At 60.0% G+C, this 18,757-nt stretch overlaps 4 protein-coding genes across 5 annotated transcripts in view; 2 read left to right on the forward strand and 2 right to left on the reverse strand.

Annotated features, from left to right (window-relative positions):
• Window positions 1-435: 435 nt before the first annotated feature.
• On the forward strand, window positions 436-2,787 carry PMF1 (polyamine modulated factor 1). Its single transcript, XM_051641119.1, has 5 exons — window positions 436-568; window positions 670-775; window positions 1,243-1,343; window positions 2,014-2,209; window positions 2,513-2,787. Exons 1-5 carry the CDS (start codon window positions 453-455, stop codon window positions 2,564-2,566), a joined length of 573 nt encoding a protein of 190 aa, XP_051497079.1. The 5' UTR covers window positions 436-452; the 3' UTR covers window positions 2,567-2,787.
• Window positions 2,788-3,913: 1,126 nt separating this feature from the next.
• Window positions 3,914-5,679, forward strand: BGLAP (bone gamma-carboxyglutamate protein). Its single transcript, XM_051641158.1, has 4 exons — window positions 3,914-4,795; window positions 5,138-5,185; window positions 5,269-5,335; window positions 5,460-5,679. The coding sequence occupies exons 1-4, from the start codon at window positions 4,735-4,737 to the stop codon at window positions 5,587-5,589; spliced, it is 306 nt and encodes a 101-aa protein (XP_051497118.1). The 5' UTR covers window positions 3,914-4,734; the 3' UTR covers window positions 5,590-5,679.
• Window positions 5,680-6,817: 1,138 nt separating this feature from the next.
• On the reverse strand, window positions 6,818-10,981 carry PAQR6 (progestin and adipoQ receptor family member 6). The gene is given in 9 exon segments (XM_051641236.1): window positions 6,818-7,146; window positions 7,296-7,440; window positions 7,536-7,632; window positions 7,774-7,875; window positions 7,877-7,889; window positions 8,680-8,885; window positions 9,253-9,380; window positions 9,606-9,689; window positions 10,949-10,981. Coding segments are annotated over 8 exon segments (1,071 nt in total). The 5' UTR covers window positions 9,657-9,689; window positions 10,949-10,981.
• Window positions 10,982-12,525: 1,544 nt separating this feature from the next.
• Window positions 12,526-18,757, reverse strand: part of SMG5 (SMG5 nonsense mediated mRNA decay factor) — a 39,190-nt gene continuing 32,958 nt past the window's right edge. For both annotated transcript variants that reach the window (XM_051640991.1, XM_051640992.1), the window contains 3 exons: window positions 18,604-18,678; window positions 18,135-18,273; window positions 12,526-17,335 (listed from right to left, as the gene is read on the reverse strand). In XM_051640991.1, coding sequence (XP_051496951.1) covers window positions 17,252-17,335; window positions 18,135-18,273; window positions 18,604-18,678 — 298 coding nt within the window. In that variant the 3' untranslated portion in view covers window positions 12,526-17,251. The remainder of the gene's footprint in view (window positions 17,336-18,134; window positions 18,274-18,603; window positions 18,679-18,757) is intronic.

An 18,757-nucleotide genomic window follows, 5' to 3' on the forward strand; every position in this document is an offset into this window, starting at 1 on the left:
CGCCCACTACATTGAGACCACGCCCGCTTTCCCCGAGGCTCCGCCCACAACAATATGATTGTATTGTTCCTATGCCCCGCCCACTGCCCCAATGCCCCGCCCACCCTTATAGGAGCCTATTGGTCCTAGGCCCCGCCCACTGCCCCGAGTCCCTGCCCATTGCTCAGAGACCCCGCCCGCTACACCGAGGCCCCGCCCCCTTCCCTGAGGCCCCGCCCACCACAATAGAAAACCGTTGTTCCTCAGCCCCGCCCACCACCCATCGAAGCCCCGCCCCACCCGGCGGGGTCCCTGCAGTCCTTTACCCGCCCTCCCTACTCCGCATGCGCAACGCGCGTGGGCGGGTCCCGCGCGCCTCCACCAATGGCAGCGGCTCCCGGCGGCGGCGGCAGCCAATGGGAGGCGGCGGCGGCAGCCAATGGGAGGCGGCGGCGGCGCCGCGGGGCGCGGCGATGGCGGCGGCGGGAGGCGCGGGAGGCCCCGGCGGGCCCGGCCGCCCCCCCGGCCGCTCCCAGCTCTTCGCCGCCGTGGTGGACACGTTCCTGGAGAAGCTGGTGGCCGCCGGGAGGTGAGGCGGGCGCGCGGGACCCCCCCCGGTGCGGCCCGGCCCGGCCCGGTGCGGCCCGCCTCCCCCCCCGGCGCTGACACCCGCGCCCTCCGGTTTTGCAGCTACCCGAGGTTTGCCAACTGCTACCGCTGCTTCTACCGGCTGCAGCCCGAGGTGACCCGCAGCATTTACGAGCAGTTCGTAGCCCAGCTGCAGGCAGCCGTCAAGGTGAGCGGGGCGGCCGGTTCGGGCCGGTTCGGAGCCGCAGAATTCCCGTTCTTGGGAAAAGGCCTCCGGGGTCATCGAGTCCAGCTGTTAACCCGGCGCTGAGTGGTAAAAGCAGAAGGTTTTGCACCCCAGAGATCCTTCCAGCGCCCTTTGCCTGCCCCGGGAAGAGCTGTAGGACCAGAGAACAGACCCAAAACACGTTCGGTGTGAGAGTTATTTTGGTTGGAAATGACCCTTAAGATGGTCAAGTCCGACTGTCGGGAGTTGGTCTCATGATCCTGGTGGGTCCCTTCCACCTCGGCACATCTTGGGACTCCATGTCAGCCCAGCACTGCCAAGCCCACCATTAAACCCTGTTCCCCAACTGGTGGTTCCCCAGGATTCACCCAGGGAAAAGCCAGGGCTCCCAGGCAGGATGATGCCCCTGTCAGTTCAGTTTGGGTCCTACTGAACCTCTTTGTCCACAGGAGGAGATCCAGGAGGTGAAGGACGAAGGGAACCTGGAGCTGCTCTTTGATTCCCTGGATAAGATCGTGGAGGAGGCAAAGAACCAGGAAGAGCCTGCGTGGTGAGGAGAGTCCTGTGGGATGGGGGTGGAGACATGGCCCTGGTTCCTTCAAGGGCAGAATCAGTTCCTGGGTGGTGTTGGGGCCATCTGGAGGTGTCCTGGAGGGGACGTATCTTAGCAGCAACAGGGGGTATCTTAACAGCAATGACCTCTGTAAGTTGAGGTCACTGGCAAAGAGCATCTTTGCCTTGTCCAGAGGAGGCCCCGGAGATGCTGGGAGGGCTGGAGCAGCTCTGGAGCCAGGCTGGGAGAGTTGGGGTGTTGAGCCTGGAGAGGAGAAGGCTCCAGGGAGAGCTTAGAGCAGCTTCCAGTGCCTGAAGGGGCTCCAGGAAAGCTGGGGAGGAGCTTGGGACAAGAGCAGGGAGGGATGGGATGAGGGGGAGGGATGAAAACTGGGAGAGGGAGATGGAGGTTGGAGATGAGGAGGGAATTCTTGGCTGTGAGGGTGGGGAGAGCCTGGGCCAGGTTGCCCAGGGAAGCTGTGGCTGCCCCATCCCTGGCAGTGTTGAAGGGCAGGTTGGATGGGGCTTGGAGCAGCCTGGGCTGGTGGGAGGTGTCCCTGCCCGTGCAGGGGTGGACCTGGATGATCTTGAAGGTTCCTTCCAACCCAACCCATCATGCTCAGAACCTGGCTGCTCTCTGGCTGCCTCACACCCCAGTTTGTTCCCAGGCGTCCCAGCGGGATCCCGGAGCAGGATGTGCACAGTGCCATGGTGCCCTACCTGCTGAAGCACAGGGCCTACCTGAGGAGGGTCCTGAGGGAGAAGGAGGAGGAGAACAAGAAGGCAGCAGAGTCTGTGCTGGCAGGGAGGGCCAGGGTGGCAGAGCTGCAGCAGCTGATTCAGGCTCGCAAACGTTCCTGGCAGGTAAAGGAAACAAGAACCCAAGAAAACCCCTTTTCTCTGCAGCCACAGCCAGAAGGAAACTGCTCAGAGGCCTGGCTGGGAAATGCCTGCACTGTTAGACCCTCCCCTTAGCCAAGAGTTCACCAGGAGCCAAAAAAACTGGCCTGGGCATTTTCCCTGGAGGTCTTGGATGTGTTTCCCTGGGTGGGATGTGTGGGAGATGAGGGGTCGTGTCCCAGACGTGCCGGGGACAGACCTGGCTGTGACACTTGGCACCTGTGGGGAGAAGCACTTGGCTGAGCTCAGGGGTTGTTTTCCCTCCAGGCAATTAGTGAAGAGCAACGGGAACTCATCCTGACCTTCAAGGAGCCCCAGTGAGGAGGCAGGAGGTTCCAGAGTGTTTCCTGGGAGTTCCTCCTTATCTCGGAAGCACCAAAAAGGTGTTGGGATCAGGGGACCCTGAGGGTGGCCTGAACAACCCACCCACACTCACGTTCATCTTGGAAACTTCCAGAGGGGACTGAAAAGCTGCTGGAATTGCACCAATTGCACCTTCACATTTGTGAAGGAATAAACAAGGACACATCAGTGGGAAGAGATGATGGTTTCCTGTTCCCTGCTCAGCTCCACAGGGAGGAGAACCCTCCAGATCCCAGAGCTTTGTGCACTCACACGTGTGGGGGGCCTGGTTCTGGCTCATTAAAGCCAAATTTGGGCCTTTAAGGGTATTTCAGACGTGCAAGAGAGAAGAAGGTGCTGAGGGCACCAAGGCTGTGGGAGGGAGGGAGGAGCTGGGGGCTTTGCCCACCCAGGGTGGAAATACCCACCTCAGGCTCCTTCCCTGTGTTTTTCCATGTTCATTTCCAGCATCCATGGCTTGAAACAATTCCCACATGGGAAGAGCCACGTCAGCAGCTGCTTCATCACCTCAAGTTCTTGTTGCTGTTGATGTTTTTTTCCCCCCCCCAGTTACTTTTCCAACCCTGTTCCTCTCCCAGCAGACACCAGGGGCACTTCTCCCAGTGGGAATGATCCCAGGATGTGCCTTTGCTGTGTGTGAGGAGACAAGCAGGGGTTGGTCCTTGACTCTGAGGGCTCCTGGCAAAGGGATTTTTCCTGTCAAACCTCATACTGACTCCTGCAACCAAACTGGGTTTGGTTTTCCCCACCTGGAGTTGTCCCTCTGTCCCCTGGGAGCTCTTCCAGCCAGGGAAGCAGCAGCTCCCTGAGCCTGCCAGGGAAGCCCTGCAAGGGGTGTCTTTGGAATGAAGAAGCCTTTTCCTCTGGGCTGGCTGGGTAAGGAGGGGAGATCAGAGCCTGACAAGGATGCACTGGGAGTTCATTGCCAGCAGGCACCAGCTCTGCCAAGGGCAGTGGGTTTTCCACCACCCTCCTCCTCCTCCTCCTCAGGGGATTCTTGGTGGGGGCTGTTCTGGGGGCTTTGGGGCTGTTGCTGCCCCGAGCAGAAGCTGTGTCCTGGGGAGGTGCACATTGTTAGAACCACCCTGGGTCCTTGCCACCATTGCCAGTTCCTGTTTTCCATCAGCAGCAGCCAGAGCCTGGGATTGACTGACTTGGGCAGATTTTCCTTCTGTTGTAAACAAGCTTTTCCCTCCCTACATTATAATCTAAATAAATTGGAGCTGTTGGTCCCAGCCTTGGCTCCTGCTGACCCTGCTTGGCCCGTGTGCTCTGGAGTTTGAGGCTCTGTCTGACAGAATCTTGATTTGGCTTCAACTTCTCCCTCCTCCTCCCCAAAGCCTCCGATTCCACTTTTCAAGACAGGGCTGGAGTTGGAGGATCTGAAAGTCTGGGAAGTGGTCAGGATCCCAAAGAGGAACGTCAGCCCTGGCAGCTCCCAGCCCTGCTGGAGATAAACAGAGACAAACTGGGGAGGTGCTTGGGCCCCCCCAGGGGTCTTGGGGAGACCCCCCCCCCCTCTGCCTGGTGTCTGACCCACCCCCCCAGCACAAACCTGCCTATGGAGCCCCATGTTGGGGGGGGCAAGAGGTGCTGGAGCTCCTTCTGAGCCCTGTCTGGGGCCCTGGCAGGCAGGGTCTGCCCATGGGCTGGGGCAGGGGAGAGGGATGAGGCGGGGGGGGGCTCCTGCCTGGCCCCCTCCTCCCAGCAGAGGCCACCGAAGGAGCCTGATCCCTGAGGCAAAAAGAGGCCAAGTCGTCCCCGCTGGCCCTGCCACCCAGAGGAAAACCCCGCGGGTTTTGGCCGGGGACTCTCCCCGCGTGGCAGGAGCCCTGCCCGGGCTCCGGAACTGGGCCAGACCCGGCGAGCGTGGCGAGGAGTCCCACCAGTCTCAGATCCCAGTTAGGACTGGGAGCTCCTGCCGGCGGGGCTGGGCTCCCTGGCGCGTTTCCCTCCCCGCGGGCTCCGGGGGAACCGAGTTCACCCCAAACCACAATTGCTGCCGGCGCTGCCGGATGCGCTGGAAATAGCCCCGAGGGGCCGGGGGCTCCTCCCGGGCCGTGGCCACCGACCCTATAAAAGGAGCCGGGGCCGCAGCGAACCCAGAACCCGCACAAGGAGGCACCATGAGGGTCCTGGTGCTGCTCACCCTCCTGGCCCTGCTCGCCCTCGGTCTCTGCCGCAGAGGTACAGGGGGGGACGGAGCGATGATGGGGTTTTGGGGGGGGATCCGTGCCCCCGGGGGGAGGGGGGGCTCTGCTGTGGGTTGGGGGGCGGATTTGGGGTGGGGGGGCACAGGGCTGAGGAGTCCCTTCGGCAGGTTGGGGGGGGGGGTCCGTGCCCTAGGAGAGCTCTGCTGTGGGCTGGGGGGGATTTGGGGTGGGGGGCACAGGGCTGAGGAGTCCCTTCGGCAGGTTGGGGGGTTCTGGGGAAGGGGTCAGAGCGGGGGGGGGGGGTGGGATGAGCCCTCCCAGAAGGAGCAGGATGAGGCACCGGGACCTTCCCGAGCCCCCCGCGCTGTCCCCGCAGCTCCCGACAGCTCCACCAGCACCGGCGACGACTCTCCCAGCTCCGAAGGTGAGTGTCCGTGGCCGGACACGGCCCCGGGGGATGTGGGGGGGACCCGGTCCCGTGCCCCCCTCACCCCCCCGTCCCCGCAGCTTTCCTGTCCAGACGCGCCAGCTCCGCGATGGTGCGAAGACACAAGAGGAGCTACATCTATGACAGGTACCGCGGGGGCTGCACCCCCCACCCGCCCAGTTCCATCCTGGCCGGACCCTTCCCCGGGAGCCCCCACGGGGACAATAACCCCCCCACATCCCCCCCCCTCCCGCTCTTCTGTCCCCGGCAGCGTCTACGGGGCCGCGCGGGACCCGCTGGAGGCCAAACGGGAGGTGTGTGAGCTCAGCCCCGACTGCGACGAGCTCGCCGACCAGATCGGCTTCCAGGCGGCTTATCAGCGCTTCTACGGGCCCGTCTAACCCCCCCGCCCGCTGCGGACCCCCCCCACAACCCCCTCCCACAGCCCCCCCCCCATCGCTGCCCCTTTCTGTTCACTGCGGGGAGAAATAAATGCTGAAGCGGTGGAACCAGCTCCTGCCTGGGCTGGGGGTGGGTTGGGGGGGTGGGACCCCAGGGCCCGTGCCCCATGTCACCCCCTGGGGGGGGCAGGGTGTGACCCCAGCACTGCTACCCCTCGTCACCCCCTCCAGGACCCCCCCCCCAGCTCTTCCTCCCTCTCCCAACACCCGGAGGGCCCAGGGCTGTCCCAGCACTGACCAGCCCAGCTCTTGCACCAACGAGATTCCAGTTTAATTGAAAGTTCCTTGTCCCAAGCAGGGGGTTATTTGGGGAGGGGGGGAGGGGGGGCGCTGCTCCATGGGCCCTCCCCAGCAGCAGAGTCTCCTTAGTGAAACAGCGTTTAATTGGGGTTGAGGGGGGACGGATTTGGGGCAGGTTTGGGTCCCTGGTCCCACACACAAACACACACGTGAGCCTCATGCTGGGCTCTGTCCCACCTGCAAAGTTGCTGCTGGGGCCCCCACATGGGCTGGCACGTCTCTCCCAGCCCAAGTTCATCTCTCCTACCCCAAAGTCAGCCCTTCTGTCCCCAATTCATTTGTCCTACCCCAAATTCATTTCTCCTGCCCCAAATTAGTCTCCTGCACGGCCCTGGATGTTGCTCCTGGGGTGTCCCATGGCACTGGCCCCCAGCTCATGCTGCCTGGTTCAGCCAGTGCTCCAGGGTCCCCTCCCCACCAGCACAGCCTTTCGCACCCCCTGTCCCCTCACCTCGAGCACACAACCCCCCTACTCTGCTCCAGCCCGTCCCCACAGCCCTTGGCTGCCCCCAGAGCCCAGCCCTGCTCAGTGCCCGCGCTGCAGGCACAGACACACACAAGTTACTGCCCTGGACCTGCTGGGAACTGCACCAGTGGGGTGAGCCATGGATTTGGGGGCTTCCTCGCCCTGGAGCTGATGCTGGGGGTCTCCGTGCAGGGCTGCTATGTGGGTTAGGTGCAGCTAAGTGCTCTACAGGGCCCTCCCTGCAGTGATGAGTAGGATTAGCCATGGTTAAAAGGTGGGGAAACTGAGGCACGGGGTGTGTGGGGGGGTCCCAGCTTGGCCCGCTGCAGAGGGACCAGGGGGGATCCCTCATCTTCTGACACCCCGAGACACCCACCAGCAGGACCCAGGAGCCCGAGCCCCTCACCCTCTTCTCCCCACACTCTGGGGGAGGGAGCTCCAGGATGTTTGGATCTCCAGAGGGTCAGGGGTCCCTACGGTGCCCAGCCTGGGGGGACAGGCCGGGGGGCTGGCAGAGCTGCCGGGCGCCCGGGACAGGGCGGTGAAGGCGCCGATGATGGCCACGTTGCCCAGCAGGGCCAGCCCGGCCGTGCCGAAGGTGCCGGGGAGCCCGGGGGTGGGAGAGCGGCCCCTCAGCCAGGCCCGGCGGGACCCCAGGTCGCAGAGAATGGCTTCCAGCTGGAAGTGGGTGCCCAGCACGGCGCTGATGTGGAAGAGCTGGTGGCTGTGTCCTGCCCCCGGGGGAGAGGCTGATGGCAACCCCCGGGCGCTCGGGCTCCCTGTGCAGCTGCTGCTGCGAGGGGGTTGGGGCGGGAGGCACTGGGGGGCACTGGGAGGCACTGGGGGGCACTGGGGGGCACGGGGGGGGGTTGCTGCTCACCGATGTAGTCGAAGCGCCCGGGAGCCAGGCGCTCGGGCAGGTGGGAGGCGAAGAGGAAGGCGGTGAGCAGCGCCAAGAGGAGGTGGCAGCAGGACCCGGCCCCTGCCTCGCTGCAGCCGCCGCTGCTCCAGGAGCAGAAGAGGAGCTGCAGGGGAGATGGGGGAGCAGTGAGGGGGATGGGGGAGCACCCCTGGGACCACCCCGGGTGGTGGCACCTGCCCTGGGAACAGCCCGGCTCACCCTGTAGAGCAGCGGGATGTTGTCGTAGAGGAAGGGGTAGACAAAGGCCGCTGTCCGCAGCACCTTGCTCGGCCGGGGACGCTCCAGCTCGGGGAAGCTGTGAAGAAGGGGGACACGGATCCCAGGCAGCCCCCCCCAAGGCAAGGACCCCCTGAGCAGGGCGATGCCCCCACCCCAAGAGACCGCAAAAGCTGAGAGGGAGGAACCCTCCGGCTGCAGCTTCTACCCACCAACGCACCGGGAGTAGCAGGAGAGGCCGGTGCAGAGCAGGGAGCTGAGCGCGGCCGCGGGGACCAAGTAGCGGTGCCAGCCCGCGCTGAGCCAGGGCTCGGGCATCCGAGGCAAAGGCACAACCTGAGGGAGAAACACGGCGTGGCGGGGCTGGCGGCTGCCTGGGCCCATCCCTGGTGAAGACGCCCCCGTGAGTTTTGGAACGTTCTGTGACAGGATTTATGTGAAGGGTTTGGAGAACAAGTCTTGTCAAAGCATCGAGGGTTAAAGTGAACCAGGACTGACCTGGCTTGTGTCAGCACTGGGGTGGGCAGCAGGAGCAGGGCAGGGATTGTCCCCCTGTGCTGGGCACTGGGCAGGGGACACCTGGAATCCTGGGGGCAGGTCTGGGCCCCTCAGGACAAGAAGGACATGGAGGGGCTGGAGTGTGTCCAGGGAAGGGCAACGGGGCTGGGGAAGGGGCTGGAGCACAAGTCTGAGCAGGAGCAGCTGAGGGAGCTGGGGGTGTCCAGCCTGGAGCCCAGGAGGTGAGGGGAGACCTGCTGGCTCTGCAGCTGCCTGAGAGGAGGTTGGAGCCAGGGGGGTCGGGCTCTGCTCCCCAGGAACAAGTGACAGGACAAGAGGAAAGGGCCTCAAGGTGCCCAGGGGAGGTTGAGGTTGGATCTGGGGAACAATTCCTTCCTGGGAAGGGTTGTCAGGGCCTGGCCCAGGCTGCCCAGGCGGGAGTCCCCATCCCTGGAGGGGTTAAAAAAACCTGTAGACCTGGAACTTTGGGATGTGATTTACTGTTCATGGTGGTGTTGGGTTGACAGTTGGACTTGATGACCTTAGATGTCTTTTCCAACCTTAGTGATTCCACGATTCCATGATCCCTGTCCCCATCCCGTGCCAGTCCCTGCCTGCAGGGTCTCACCCAGGCTGTAGAGGCTGAGGGCTCCGTAGTCACAGAAGAAGCAGATGTGCCGCGCTCGGGCCGACATGGAGCTGAAGGTGTGAGCACAGCTGGAGGCCAAGGGGTAGAGGCAGACGAGCAGCAGGTAGATGAGCAGAGGCCAGTGGAAGGGCTCCTGGCACAGGTCCAGAGAGGACCAGAGCACCAGGAAGCGCCACACGAAATACCTGTGGGCACAGCACGTGCTGGGGTCACCTCCACTCCTGTCCCCATTCCTGTCTCTGTCCCCATCCCCATTTCCATCACTTCCTCATCCCCTTGCTTGTTCCCATCCCTATTCCCATCTCCATAACTGCCTCTGTCCCCTTCCCCATCCTTGCCTCTATCCCCATCTCCATCCTTTCTTTGTCCCCATCTCCATCCCCATCCTTGTCCTCATTCCTGTCCCCATCTCCACACCAGTCTCCTCCCCCTTCCCATCTCCATCCTTTCTCCATTCCCATCCTTGTCCCTCTCCCCATCCCTGTCTCCATCTCATATCCCTATGCCCATCACCATTCCCATTCCCATTCCTATCTCTGTCCCCATCCCCACCAGGTTGGTAGGAAGTGTGTCCAGATGTTGACTGTCTCGTTTGTCATCTGGAAGGAGCTGAGGACACAGTCCAGGGCTGAGCTCTTGGGGTGCCAGTACCCTGACATGATCCCATCCTCCCAGAAGATCTGTGGGGACAGTGGGGCTGGTCAGGGGACACAGTGGGGGGAGTGGGGCAGCCCCAGAGGGCTGCTCTGCCTCGTGATGGGTGGGGAAACTGAGGCAGGGTGGGCTGGGAGTGTCTCACCAGCTGGAGCTGGGTGGGAAGCCCAGGGGATTTTCCACTTTGGAGGAGGGAAGTGGGGGGAGAAACTGGGGGGGCAGAGCCCAGCCAGCCCCCCAGCCACACCTACCCTAGGCACCTGGTGGACCCTGAAGTTCTGCGGCAGCTTGATGGTCAGCATGGTGGGGCTGGGGGCTGCAGGGTGGCCCGTGTCCTGCAGAGAGGGGACAGAGCCCACCAGGTGACAGGGACGGGGCTGCAGGAGCTGGGATCACTGCCCCTGGGCTGGATCTCAGCTCAGCTCAGCTGGTTTTTCCAGGGATGCGACCAGCAAAGTCTGGGCCCACCTGGTGCTTCCACAGAGCCACAGAGGGGAGTCGGGGGGGGGGGGCTCTAAGCAGGATCGGGCCCCCCCCAGATCCAGGGTGGGGTGAGCAGGATGAGGCCATGAGGGGTCTGCCACCAAGAGCCAGATCCTGCCCTTGTCCCCTGCCCCATCACATCCCCCCTCCCCACGGAGGCTCCTGACCCCACCTGCCTGCCCAGGGCTGTCCCTGGTAGATGCAGGGTCAGGATCAGGCCACCATGGGGGGGGCAGGGAAGCCCCATGGATGCTGCAGCCCCCCCCGGGTCCTGGCCCAGCCCCAGGGGTTGTGATCCCCAGGGGCCTGGATGAAGCAGGACACTGAACTCAGTGGTTAGGGAAGGGTTTCCCCAGTGGGGAAACTGAGGCACGGCCCAGGGAAAGCAGCCGAGCAGCACCAGGGGGAGTCCTGAGTGTTCCCCGCACAACCCCCCCCACCTCCCCTCAGCCAAAAACTCACCCAGTGACTTAGAACAGGGGGTGAGAAGACAGAAAATAACCCAAAACAAACCCAAAAGGATCTGGAGACGCCTCCCACCACCCTGAGTGGGCAGGACTGGGGATGATGCTGATGGGTGATGGTGATGGTGATGGGTGATGGTGATGGGTGATGGTGATGGTGATGGGTGATGGTGATGGGTGTCCCCTCTTCGCCACTGCGGGCCGGGGGGCTCGGCCACTCCTCCTCCCCAGCCACGTTCCCGAGCTGGGATGGTGGAAAGGGACCAAAAGGTCCCTCCTGGGCAGCTCCAGCTCGTTGGCACCGGGGCCTCTGCGGGGGCTCAGAGGGAGGTCTGTGCTGGCCAGGCTGCCTGCTTGGGCTGAAATCCCCCCAAAATCCCCCTCCCCCAAATCCTCCCTGGACGCACAGGGGGGTGGCCCCAGTGCCGGAGGGACCCGGCGCCTCCATCTGCAGAGGGAGCAGAAAGTGGCTCCGGGCAAGAACCTTTAAATGCCAACAAGCCCCTGGGCGGGGGGGGGTGCCGGGGCCCCACGGGGACCTCCAGCCAGACACCCACCGCGGGGACGCGAGGATGAAGACCCGGGAGGTGGAGGAAAAGGGAAGTTTGGGACCCCCCCCCCCCCCCCCCCCCCCCCCCTCCACTGACCTGCTGCGCCCCGCGGGGCCGGGGGCGGCTCAGCCTGGCTGCAGGGCAGGGGGGCCGGGGGGGCTGCAGCCCCCTCAGGGCTGGGCCGGGAGGGAGGTCGATGCTTCCAGAACCCCCCTTTCTGGGGGGCTGCTCACCCCCGGAGGGCTCATGCTCCCGGCTCAGCCGCGGGGACGAGCAGCTCAACCCCACCCCGAGCAGCACCCGGAGCTCCAGCCCTTCCCGATGGGCACCAAGTCTCGTCCCTCTTCAAGTTTCCAGGAGCAACCCCCAGATTTCCCGTCCGTGGGGTGGGGGCCCGGCCCCACACGCTGCCTGCAGCCCCCGGGGGGGCCACGGCCACCGGCACCGTCTCGGCATCAACCTCCCGAGCTGGAAGAGGCGTTTCCAGCCCCCTCGGAGGGGACGGAGCCGGCAGCGACAGGTCCCTTTTGTGGGGGGCGTTGGGAATCTGGGCACGTCGGGCCCCACGGGACGAGGTCGCCCACGGCTGCTGCTCCCACGAGGGCCTGAAAGAGGGACCCGCTGCTCCACAACCTCCCTCCTCCAGCCTCCCCCCCCCCGCTGGCAGCCTCCGAAGACCGGGGGAGTGAAGTTGTGCCGGTGCCTGGCTCGGTGCTTCCCACCCGCAGAGCAAAGAAAGGAGCTTTGGTGTGAATGGACACAGGGAACGGGAGACCTCCCCCTCCCCCCCAAAAAAAAAAACCATCCCCCGGCTCCCCCAGGGTCTGGCACCGACCCTCAGAGCCTGACTCCAAGTGTGCTGCCCAGCTCTGCCCATGGAGCCTCGAAAAGGCAACTTCAACTCACTTTAAAATTGCCCATTTTTATCGTCCAACCCCCCCCCCCCGCCCTTAAAAAACCCAGCTGAGCAGCTCCCCAAAAAAGCCCAGTGGGTGTTTCTGCTGGGGGGGCTCCAGTGGATGCTGGCAAGGGATGAACTCATCCCGAGCCACAAAGGCAGCAAGGAGTGGAATGAAGGAAATCCTATTCCAGTTCTGGGGAGAGAGACCTCAGAGCAGCTTCCAGTGCCTGAAGGGGCTCCAGGAAAGCTGGGGAGGGGCTTGGGACAAGGGCAGGGAGGGATGGGATGAGGGGGAGTGGTTTTAAGCTGGAAGAGGGGAGATTCAGCTATTAGGAGGAAATTCTTGGCTGTGAGGGTGGGGAGACCCTGGCCCAGGTTGCCCAGGGAAGCTGTGGCTGCCCCATCCCTGGCAGTGTTGAAGGGCAGGTTGGATGGGGCTTGGAGCAGCCTGGGCTGGTGGGAGGTGTCCCTGCCCACGCAGGGACCTTTAATGTCCCTGTCAACCCAAACCAGTCTGGGGTTCTCTACAGAAGGGACCCACCCACATTTCATCCTATCAGACCAAAAGCAACCCAAGGCGACACCTTCTTTCCTCTGAGCCAGGTAACAACACCCCAAGGGGTTGGGAATGTCAAAGCTTGTTTTCTGAAAAGCAGAAATTTTGGTCAGCAAAGAGCACATTGGAGGGTTGGATTCACTTAATAAAAAAAAATGTACCTGTCTGGGGCCAGACAGGAGGAACGTGGGCTGGGAATCACCACAGACCAAGAGGTACAAACATCTTGAATTTTATTAAGCTAGTCAAGGTGTTGGATCACAGTCACACATGCTGTGAGAGCCCCCGAGCTCCTCCTTGCCCCAGTGGGGCCCAACAACCACCCCTGGGTCCCCCAGCAAGAGCCATCCAAGCACAGACCCACAGGCTGGGGGGGTTTTTTGTGCTACAAAAGGAGGACTGAGGGAGAGATGATTGTCCCTCGCCTCAAACCAGGCAACAGTCCCATCCCTGCCAGGAGACAAGAGGCAGGAGCAGCGACACCAGGAGCCTGTGCCAACCCCCTGCCTTTCCTGCTCCATTTCTGCAGCCACCTCGTTTTCCCCACCCTGTTTTCTGCCCCAGCCAGACCAGCCAGCTCTGCTAGGACACCAAGAAGGGACACAAAAAAAAAAACAAATCTAAGATGCAGGCAAAAATCCAAGGCATTGCAGGTGGCATCGAGCCAAGCAAGGACAGGAGCAGAAGGAAGAGTTGCTTGGCACAGCCCGTGAAGCCACCGAGCACAAGTCCAACAAGCACCAGAGTGACCACGTCCACCAACCATGGCATGGGGACAGTCCCTGGCCCCTGTGCTGCCTCCAGTGGAAACCCAGCGAGCCTCAACCACCACAAACCTGCCCCTCCCAGCTGGGGCACCCCACAGACTTCCGAGAGCTCAACATGGTGGTAAGCAAAAGCAAATCAAACTCAAGAAACACAAAAACCCACATTAAAACCAAAGCTTTCAGCCCACAAGACTGTTTTTCTTCTTGCTCTCCTTCCCAGCACAGTGGGTGTCACAGGACTAGCTCAGAGCTGGTCTTGGCAAGCCCCAGGTTGGTGCAGAAATGGCCCTGGATGGCTCAGCAGTGCAGCAGGGCTGCTCCTCACATGGCTCCACTGTTGCTTTGGTGAGTTCGTTTGTGGCTCTCTGAGGATGGCATCAAAACACTGTGCTGATCTCCCAGGACACCCCAGCCATGGCACTCAGGAGCCCTGGGCAGGCTCCCCACTGACCTGCAAGTCTTCTTCAGCCCTGGAGAACTGCTCAGCACCAGCAACCAGCACAAGAGGCCAGAGACACCACCCTCCTGCGCTGGGCTTCTCGGGATGTGGATGTGATGCATCAAATCCCACGTGGAGCAAACTGGCCTTTGGATGTAGCAGATCTGCACCAATTCATACCCAGGAGACTTCAACTCATGGTGAGTGCTGGGACTGGGACTAAGAAGCATCTTCCTCTACCCCAATCTTAAAGGCATGTTGAGCCTCCAGCAGAAGGCAACACTTGCTGGAGGACACAGCTCCCCACCCTTCCCATGGCCCTGCTGTTCCAGAGGTTTGAAGTCTCCCACTTTTTCAGCTTCATGTATCTCTGACTGGGGAAGTACATCCAAAACAAAACAAACTCCTCAGGTCCTCAACCATAATTGCATGTTCTAGAGAGGAAGCTGGGCAGCACAGGGATCCTCCTGGTGCCTTTTTTAAGAGGTCATTGTCCCTCCATGCTCAGCCCAGGGGTACGAAGTATGGGGCGATGTCTCTGGGCAGCTGGAACTCCCTGCTGCAGGGCCTGGGCTTTTTCCTCCTCTCCAGGTGTGCAAAACTTCAGGGTAATATTATAACAACTCCTCAGGAGAGCAGGGCAGGTTCTAAAGGATGGTTGTGAAGGAGTTATGGCAACAGCCTTGCTGCTTTTTAGGGAGAAGTCCTCTGGTTTCACCACCTGGGCTCAGTGCAGCTCACCAAGGTCTTGTTACAGCAACGTCCAGTCCATTTACTTTTGTTCTTAAACTGCCTTTTGCATCCAGCCCAGCCCAGCCACCACCCAAGTTAGGACACGGATGGACCCTGTCAGCCCAGCTCCTGCCCTGGGCTCTGAGCTCCTGCTCCCACCCTGCTCAGTGACAGCACCAACACCCACAGCACTGGGCTCCCCGCTCTCATCCCGCACCCCCGGGAGCTGCGTGACCCGCGACACTCAGGAGCTGCAGGACAGGCATTCTGGTTGCTGCTTTATTTCCATTGCTCTTTTCTCCCCTCAAGATCCCACCTGGCCCAGAGCAAAGCTGAGAGATGCTTTCAGCTCCTCCCTGTTGTGATCCCAGCCCAGCAATGCTCCTTTCCAGAGCAGCCCCAAGCCCACACCTCGCACCACGCAGCCAGAGGGGAACGATCCAACCTCTGGGGACTGCAGACAGGGCCAGGCTGCAGCTCCAGCAGACCCCCAGAAGGGAGGTGCAGACTGCAGCCCCTTCCAGTGTGCTCTGCAGCACAGACCTGGGTGCTTTCCTTACCAAATAAAGCCCAGTCCAGCAGTTCTCCACCCTCCAGCTCAGCTTCCACCCAACGAGGAGTGTATTCCAGCCTGAGTGAGCAGCACACCACAGGTCACCAGAAGGGCAGAGAGGAGGTGACTGCTCTCCACCACATCACTCTGGGTCATGCACCAAAGGACAAGTCCCCCAGGGTGACTCTTTTTTCTTTTCCCACCCCATCAAACAAAAATAACAAGCAAGACAAACAAATGGTTTCAAATAAAACCACTGGTCAAACTGGAGGACAGAACGACTGACAAACTTCACAGCCCACCTCAGGCCTCCAAGAACACCCAAGATGTCCTTCACCTGCCCTTCTGCTGCTCCTGGTTCCTTGGCTTAGCCTAGAAAAGCACTGTGAATTTCAGGAGCAGCTGCAGAAGGAAAAGCCTTCAGGGAGACCCTGCCCCTCTGCCCCCTCCAGCCCACACCGTGAGGACCCTGTCACTCAGCACTTCTCCCCACTGAGCTCCAAGGCTGCCTGCTGCCAGGGAACTGAAACTGGAATTATAAATCAAGCATCTGGGACTCATGCTGTTTTTTTTTACTTTTTACCTGAAAAGAAGGAAAAATCCTGCCATTCCAATACTAGGCATCATGCTGGGAAGTCTGCACGGATGGGAGCGTGTCACTTGTCTCGCCACTTTAAAGCCCCTTTTGTAGCAGCTTCTGGCTGGTCCATGTGAAAGAACATAGAAGACTAGTGTTTTTTCTTGCATAGCTGCTGTTAGTCAGTGTGGATGGAGCCATCTGCTTCTCAAGTGCATTGGCAGGAGGTACACTGAGTCCACAAAGATGTTCAGATCATCCCCCCCAGCTCTGCAGTCCTGGAGCTCCATGCCCCAGCACGTGGCAGGATGTCAGCCACAAGCTGCTTGAGATGCTGGCAGGATGGAGGTCTGAAGGTGTCACAGGTGACATGGAGAATTGGCTCTGCCAGCATCAGTCCAGGTGGCATCATGACTTCTTTCTGGGATGCTAAAAGCACTGAAGGGTTTGAGCTTGGTGGTGGTGGCTGTGTTGCCTCTGCCTGCCCCGGGGGGGTGAGGAGGGGACACACACTCAAGTTCTGTCACCCTCTCTAGGTGGAGCAGCAGTGGTGTTGTCAGAACAACCAGCAGAAGAGAGAATGGCTTTGAGATCCTCCTTCCTCCTCCACACTTCACTGCAAGATGTAGAAAGAAAATGGAAAAAAATAAAAGGGAAAACAAGAAGAACAACCAACAAAAAAGGCAGAGGCCTTGGGTCCTTGGAGATGTCTGCTGCACCCCAGGGTCACAGCACTCAAACCAAGTGGTGAAGCCTTACTGGTGTTTAAATCCCACTTGGCTCTTCTCTCTCTTCCAGCAGCTCTGCTGGCTTCCACTCCTTTTCTCCAAGGTTGAATGCTGGAAGCAAAGAAGTGGGAGGGACTGAGGCAGGAGACACAGAGTCCTCTTCACCTCCCTCACAGCCTGGCCAGGCTCCTGGTGCTCACGGGGACACAGCTTGGAGGGAGAGCCAGGACGTGCACCAGGCCCATCAGGGCACTTGGGACTGCTCTTGCCTTGCAGGCCAACACCCCTTTGCACTGAGTCCCCTCCCTGGGGGACAGGGAAAGGAAATAAATATGCTTATTCAAAGAAAAAAAAAATTATATTAAGAGCTTTCCCCCCCTTTTAAATAGCATAATTGTTTCCTTTTCTCTCTGACTCTGGAAGAGTATCCATAACCCCAAAGGAACTCCTGCTTGTTTGGTTTTTTTAATATTATTTATATTTATAAAAACTAAGAAATTAAAGGAAAAAAAAAAAACCAAAACAACCCTTGAAAATTCATTAATTCAAAGGTGTGGAGAGGGAAAAAAAACCAAAAAGAATGAATAGAGTATCTGCTTTCCTGTCACCAGATTGCCAAACAAGAGCTGAACACTCTTTGGATCTTCTTTCCCAAGCCAGGAGGGCTCCGTTTCTGCTGAGCTGGTTTGGTTTCACTCAAGTCCTGGCTTCAGAAGCCACCTGCCCACCTCGGGTGGGCCTGGGGAGGAGGGGGAGGAAGGACCCACCTCCCCTCTCTCACCCACATCTGCTGTGGGGAGAAGGGCAGAGCTCCACCCCAGCCACGCTGGGGGCTTCTCTCTTCTCAGAGCAGCTGGAGATCTGCAGCCGTCTGGTCGGGATTCAGGTGGAGAGTGTCTCTGTGCCTGCCCCAGCCACAGGAGGTTTTGCTTTCGTTCCTTTTTTTTTTATTTTTTTCTTTTTTTTTTTCTTTTTTTTTTTTCTTTTTTAAAATGTTTTTCCTTTTTTTGGTAGGTAAGTTCTGTTGCTGCTGCTGCTGCTTCTTCGTGTCGTAAGTGTCGCCCGGATTTTTGTTTCCTTCGTTCAGACGCTGCACGTTCCGAGAGGGGGAGAGAAAGGTTCACCAACCCGAAGCTCTGCTGGACATCAGCCCATCTCCTTCCACTGCTTGTAGAACTCCAGAACGTTTTTTATTTCTACGCTGGCACTGGCAGCTGCCTGCAGGGCAGACTGCAAAGCAAGGAGAGAAAACTGGTTATTTTTCATCCTGCCCTGTCAAGGCGATGGAGCCTCACAGCTTGGAGACTCTCAGCAGGCTTTGTCATGGGTAAAAAAGGATGGGTTGGGTTGGAAGGACCTTAAAGATCATGTAGTTCCAACCCCCCTGCATGGGCAGGGACACCTCCCACCAGCCCAGGCTGCTCCAAGCCCCATCCAACCTGCCCTTCAACACTGCCAGGGATGGGGCAGCCACAGCTTCCCTGGGCAACCTGGGCCAGGCTCTCCCCACCCTCACACTCCACAATTCCCTCCTCATCTCCAACCTCCAGCTCCCTCTCCCAGTTTTCATCCCTCCCCCTCATCCCATCCCTCCCTGCCCTTGTCCCAAGCCCCTCCCCAGCTTTCCTGGAGCCCCTTCAGGCACTGGAAGCTGCTCTAAGGTCTCCCTGGAGCCTTCTCCTCTCCAGGCTCAACACCCCAATTCTCCCAGCCTGGCTCCAGAGCTGCTCCAGCCCAAGGATCATCTCCATGGCCCTTCATGCTCAAGCTGTTCTGGCACAAGAGACCTGCACTGACAGGCAAATTACTTCTCCCACCTCCCCAGGACACTCTGCACCACAACATCGTGACAAATCAAGGGGCCTTCAAGGAGACAGGAACCATGATTTATAAACTTAATTTGGGAAATCCAGGACAGTTTTACCCAAGGGAGGAAACATTAAAGGAAAAACACAATCTGTTGCCAATCAACCTGATTTTAGTCTTGCTGGGAAGCAGAAAGACCCAGCTCAGCCAAAGAGCTACTGACCTGCATGGGCGCTGAGAACGTGCTTGGGTCCTCCAGCTGGAAGCCAGTGATGATGGTGACCATGCCTGTGGTGTCATCCTCTCCACTCCCTTGGGACACTGTCAGTTGTTTGCAGCTGTCCAGTATTTTATAGAGATTCCTGCCAGGAAGATGCAAGAGAAACCAAGGGGAAGGTCAGAGCGAAGAGCACTTGGCTGTGCAAACAGCTCCACATCATCCTCAGGAGGACAGAGGGGAAGCAGGACTTATCTTGTGGCTTTTTCAAGAGCTTTTTTAGCACCAGGTGTTTGGTGCTCTGGGAGATGTGCAGGTGGCTGCCCCAACAGCCCCTCCAGGGCATTTTGCAATGACACAGAGCCCCAGATCAAGCAGGCTGCATGCTGGGGGTGGTCCCAGTGCTAACATCTCTCCCCAAAACCACCTGCCTGCCCCAGCCAGGCTCAGACACCCCCAGATGCTGCCATCTTACCAGGCATCTAAATCTTGTCTCTTCAATTTATGCCTCTCAAAGCTCTTCCCAACATCCTTCTGGCAACGGATGTACCTAAGGAAAGAGCAGAGTCCCTGAGCTCTCACAGACTATCACACAGATCAGGGTCAGGGCTCCACAGCAGGTCCACCAG

Source organism: Apus apus, chromosome 27 (genome assembly GCF_020740795.1).
Source record: "Apus apus isolate bApuApu2 chromosome 27, bApuApu2.pri.cur, whole genome shotgun sequence".
NCBI classification, from domain to species: domain Eukaryota; kingdom Metazoa; phylum Chordata; class Aves; order Apodiformes; family Apodidae; genus Apus; species Apus apus.